At 30.9% G+C, this 5,399-nt stretch overlaps 1 protein-coding gene across 1 annotated transcript; it reads right to left on the reverse strand.

Annotated features, from left to right (window-relative positions):
* Positions 1–3,277: 3,277 nt before the first annotated feature.
* LOC130742698 (uncharacterized) lies at positions 3,278–4,109 on the reverse strand. The gene is made up of 4 exons (XM_057594799.1): positions 4,047–4,109; positions 3,610–3,877; positions 3,436–3,532; positions 3,278–3,347 (listed from the first exon to the last, which is right to left on the reverse strand). Exons 1-4 carry the CDS (start codon positions 4,107–4,109, stop codon positions 3,278–3,280), a joined length of 498 nt encoding a protein of 165 aa, XP_057450782.1.
* Between the last annotated feature and the right edge of the window lie 1,290 nt (positions 4,110–5,399).

The following is a 5,399-nucleotide window of genomic DNA, read 5'->3' on the forward strand; positions in this document are numbered from 1 at the left end:
CTCTACACTTTCAAGTGTTGGTGCAATGATCGCTCTTTCTTGAAGGTAAACCTGAAGGTAATCTCCTTAAACGGCAAGACATTATTAAGATCGCAGAAGCTTCAGCTTCTCCACCCACTGCCTATCTTCGCATACTTCTTACTTCGAGGAATGATTACATTACACTTTACCTCTGAACTGGAACTCCCAATGAAAATCCAACTTTGAACACCCGCTTGAATAAGGTATTGCTTAACCCTTTTAGGAGCATGCTACATGTAACAGAAAAAGAATGGAAGTTAATACATTAACAAAAAAGAATTCGTGCAAACTGTCAAAGTTAGATAAATAGATTTGAATGTAACTTTAAACACACCAGCATGTAGCCCTTAGCTTGACATGTGCTAAGGGTGTGAGTCCATATTAATTCATATTGTCCATTGAATTCTGGAATGAGCACGGACTCAGGATTTAGCCCTTCATTCTGATGATCTGGTAACCCAACGTCTGCAATAGGCCCCTCTTGAGAAACGTCGTCAACCGAAACATCATTCATGCCAGGATTGTCAACATGCAAAGGGCTTTTCGGTTGTTCAGTGTTGGGATAGAGAACTTCTTTATCCAGATAATCTTTTACATGGAAATGGAAGACAAAGTCACCAACATACCGGAGAGAGAAAAGACAATCTTCTTCAATCTTGTAGAAGTCACGCAACGCATAAAATCCTTCTGTCAGTTTAGGATCCGAAGGATTCATGTTGTATACAACAACATGAGTATTCCCAACAGGGTCGATCAACGTCCATTGGTCTCTGAGCTCATCCTTGAAATTACGCACAATTTTTTTCGAAATAACTCAGTGAAGCTGCATAAGTAAAATAAAAGAGAAGGTTAATTATTTAGATACGATAAGGGGAGGGAAATTCATAGGAGTTGTGATTATAAACATACCCGCCACTTGTAACTTAGGATAGGAACCCAACGCTTGTAGTTCAGCCATGGATAGTCTTCAATATTTTTCATGGTGCGTGAATTTTTTAGCAGACCAGAGAAGGTTAGAAATATGTCAGGGGAAAAGCAATTTAGACCGTATATAAGGGAAAAAGTGATAAATAAATCAGGTAGTGATGGAAAGAAAGCAATTTATTAGCTTCCATATTATTTTCTTAATTACATCATAGTACCAAAATTGAGTATATTTTATTTGAAAATTAATTGCATCATTTGTTTGCATTCAAACGTTTATTAGGAGCAAAAAATTCCATGATCTTAAAGATTTTCATTTAAAATTAAACGTGGGCCTATCATTCCCATAAATTTAGTATTGTTTAATTATTAAATGATAAATTAAGTAAAAAAACGTGGATCTCAACTCAAAATAAGGATTAAAAAAATCAAATTACTTGACTTCCGTTGAAACCAATAAAAACTAATTACTTTTCCTAAAATGCATTGACCAAAAATGTATCAGTTGTTGCATATTTTCCATTTAAATAAGGGACAACTATTAATTTAATGTGCATTTAAGGTTGATTGAGGTAGGGTTAAAAGTATAAGGAACATTTTAAATAATTATACGTTGATATTTAATTTTTTGCCAACTTATTAAATATTCCTTATCAAAATTCATTATAATTTTTTTTCCATAAGTAAGAATCACCCATTAAAATATGAGACAAAACGTAATTAAATCTTAAGATTTTATTCAGTTTTTCTTGCAATTTTTGTTGATACTATTAATTATTTGACATTTATGAAAATATGTTTTGGAAAATATTGCCATCATTCCTTTTTTTAAAACTTGATGGAAATAACGATGTGCATTTTGGTTTTAATCATTCCTTATTTAAACTCTCCGTCAATTTAGCGGTTATGGGTTTTGGGAAAAAATGGAGGAATTAATTCAGTTTGCTCTATTTCCTTCAATTTTTCCATTTTTTTTAATTAGAAATAAATCAAGCAGAGATTAGTTTAAAAAAAAAAACCTTAATCCAGTTATTTTATAAAATATAACTAATACGAAATTGGTGTTTAATTAAGGAAATACTGGTTAATTAGAAATCCCACATTTAATAACCAAATTATTTTATTATGGGTTGGAATCAATCAAACATTAATGCCCAAAGTATTTTCCCTGAATTAAAGCTGGTTTAGGCAAGGAATAGCAAAGTTTGATAAGTTAAGCCAATGTACACATTCGGTACTTAATATTCTTTAGGTGCCAATTTTTTTTAAAAAATACTCCAACTTCTAAATTGGTCCTTTTTAACTTATGCCAATATGCACATTAGGTCCGTTTTAAAATTATGATAGATTCTTTAAGGAGTTTGGTGGAGTTTAGCCATATAAAAATTAAAAACCAAAAACCAAAGAAATTTAAGCAAAGAAATTATGATAGGTTCTTTGATTAGGGAATGATGACAGGAATGTTTCAAATAAATAAGGAATGTTTCAAAAAAAATGGAATCCGTTCTAAAAACCATAAAGAAAATTCAGTGAACTTCATTTAAAAATATCCGTTCTAAAAACCATAATGAAAATTCAGTTTAAAAAGCATTTCAAATTTCTTATGCTTAATCTTTAAATGTCAATATCATCATTTAAATAACTTTAAATAATGAGCCTCCATAAAGATTACATAATTCAAAATGAGCTTAAACTATATTGGTCCAAAACAATAATATGATGACACTTGTCAAGGAAAGAGGGGGTTAGGTGAAAGTCATTCCTGGAGTGCCAAATCATGGAGGTGGGGCTCACAACCTTCCTCTTTTCTAAAGTACTAGTGTTCTTTACCCGTGCGTTGCACGGCGATTAAATTTATTGTAAAGATGAATGAGTAGTAATATGTTTTAACTTAATTTAGCCTCTTTTCAGTAAGTATAAAAGATATAGAACTGAACATATGTTACAAACATGTAGATGAATGGACCACAGTAAATATATTAATTTGATGAGTTTGTAGATACCTCACAGTGTCAACACTTGAATAGTAATAAAAGTCAAGTTTTTAAATAATGCATTACATTGAAATTGAAATAAGATAAACATAACAATGACAGCAACATGAACCCTTATTCGAAATTATAGTCCATGATTAATGATAAAGACTTCATAACCGAGCTTGTTGTCAATCAAGCATATTTGAGCTATAGAACCTAGAAAGGAAAAAAAATTATCAGTGCCAATACAAATATAAATTGTGTATAATTTAAAAGTGTTAAACTAACCTTATAGAAACGTCAATACACTTTCAAATTAGATGATCAATAAACTGCTTGTTATCTTTTTTATGCTGTCAACAATAAAGAGAATAACCAACGACTTCAGTAACATACTTTCCAAAAAAGGTGCATTCAACCCGAACTCTATTAAGAAAATTGAGAAATTATAAAACCTTACTCACAATAATCAAAGATGGAAAAAATATGAATAAGCAATAAACATTGTGTGTACCCATCTTGGTCAAGTTCAATAGTAATCATTTTCTGCTTTGTTCCATCTTTCTCAAACTCAGTTTCAGCACTTGCACCAGTGAGAATTCCAATCACATCTGCAAAATCATAGAAACATTAATCCAAAACCCAGAACACTAATTTAAATATCAAAAGACTAAAAAAGAGTCTATACCTATAAGAAAAGACGTATAAAGGTCCTTAAACATTATATCAGATATTGGCACAAAATTGTAAGGGTTTAAGTTGATGGCCTGTTTGGGAACCAAGCGCACAAATGTATGAATATCAAAGTTGATCTTGAATGGGTGCGAGGTTGAACGGAAATCACGACCGCTTTCACCAACACCAGAAAACAAAATCTGATATACACGTCCTTCACTCAGCAAAGATTGGAATCGGTATATAAGAGTCTTCCTAACCGTAGCATGAATCTTAAAACCCTGAAATTCAATAAAATGAGGAAATTTGAGATTTATAGTTTAAAAAAAAGAACGTAACACATGGTCATTATGTGAAAAAGTGATTTACCTTGTCATCCATAAGAATCATGTCCATGGAAAATGGAAGCTTTGAGCCATATAAGCTCGGACTAAGCCACAACCGGTTCACCTTTGCAATAATAGACCAGTTCTCCTTTGAGACATCTATGGTGGCGAGATTGTCGATAGCCATTAGAACAAAGTATATTTCGAAGCTAATAGTTAGTGGGAAGGGATGATGAAGTTAAAGAATAGGATGAGATGATTTATATAGGAATTTGAGAATTAGGGTTACTGGTCAATGAATGTTAAAAAAGGAAAGAAAAAAAAAAGGTTGGACGGTAATACAAATCTGATTGCAAGGAGGTAAAATTTTTTTTCAGGTCAATTTTCACTATTGAAATTAATTATTATCGACCAAATACCATGCCTTACACGTGAATTACTCATTCTGATGAGTAATTAAAGGAAAATAGGAATTAAGAAAAACATGGTGTTATTACCGTATTTAAGGTTTGACTTTTATTGCAAATCATATTAATTTCTTTCAAGAATTAATTTCTTTATTTTCGCACAAAAAAAAAACAGTGCGTATTTCTTTCAAGAACGGGTCATTAATATGGTTCTCAAAATTAAGTTTTTAAGGTTTGACTTGTAAAGCAGCATTAACATGGTGTGAATGCTTGAAAGAAATTAACCTGTGACTTGCTCAGCAGAATTAACACTCTTTTAATTCTTGACTTCTTTTCCTTAACAGAATTAACACCATTAATTCTTCATTCAGTGCAGGTGCTGAATCTCAAATTCAAGGCTGTGAATATCCGTTTTAAAAATAGTTTGAAGATTCAGATTCAAACAAAAAAGTTTTTGCAGCCTAAACGTTGAATTTGAGAATGTTTTCACCTTACTAAATTACCTTTTTCATGCCTACCAAAAAATCGATTTTTTTTGAAAAATGATAATCAATGGTATATGTATAAAACTTTTATGTTAACAATTAATTAGGGGTTATAAAACAATAAAAACAAAATCATCATTCAAATGACTTTGAATAATGAGCCTTCATAAAAAAACTTAAATTAAAATGGGCTTCTACTATTTTGGTCCAAAACAATTAGAATGTGACACTTGTCATGCAAAGAGGGGGTGAGCCAGAGTCATTCTTGGAGTGTCAAATCATGGAGGTGAGGCTCACAACCTTCCTCTTTTTCTAAAGTATATAGATGAATCTTCTAGTATTAATTTATTTTTAAAGTCATTTAATGCTTTCATTGATCTATAAGTTTGAAAAATATTTGATAATGGAGAGAATGATGCTACTCATAATAAATAATTAATGCTCATAACTTCATTTAAAAATTTATGGAATATCACTATATTTTTTTTAACGAAATTAAAACTGAAAATTAATAGTATTTATTAGTTCATGCAGTGATTAATTTGGGAATAATTTAATAATGTTTAGAAATATACACTCAATATG

The sequence above is a fragment of the Lotus japonicus genome, chromosome 3 (genome assembly GCF_012489685.1).
Source record: "Lotus japonicus ecotype B-129 chromosome 3, LjGifu_v1.2".
Classification (NCBI taxonomy): domain Eukaryota; kingdom Viridiplantae; phylum Streptophyta; class Magnoliopsida; order Fabales; family Fabaceae; genus Lotus; species Lotus japonicus.

What these genes read in the sequence shown, in the direction of transcription:
- LOC130742698 (XM_057594799.1), bottom strand. Translation starts at nt 4,109, where the DNA reads ATGGCTATCGACAATCTCGCCACCATAGATGTCTCAAAGGAGAACTGG. An exon ending in ACTGGTCTATTATTGCAAAG is followed by an intron (nt 3,878 to 4,046) that starts GTGAACCGGTTG and finishes ATTGAATTTCAG; the next exon opens with GGTTTTAAGATTCATGCTAC. An exon ending in ATTGAACTTGACCAAGATGG is followed by an intron (nt 3,348 to 3,435) that starts GTACACACAATG and finishes TTTTCTTAATAG; the next exon opens with AGTTCGGGTTGAATGCACCT.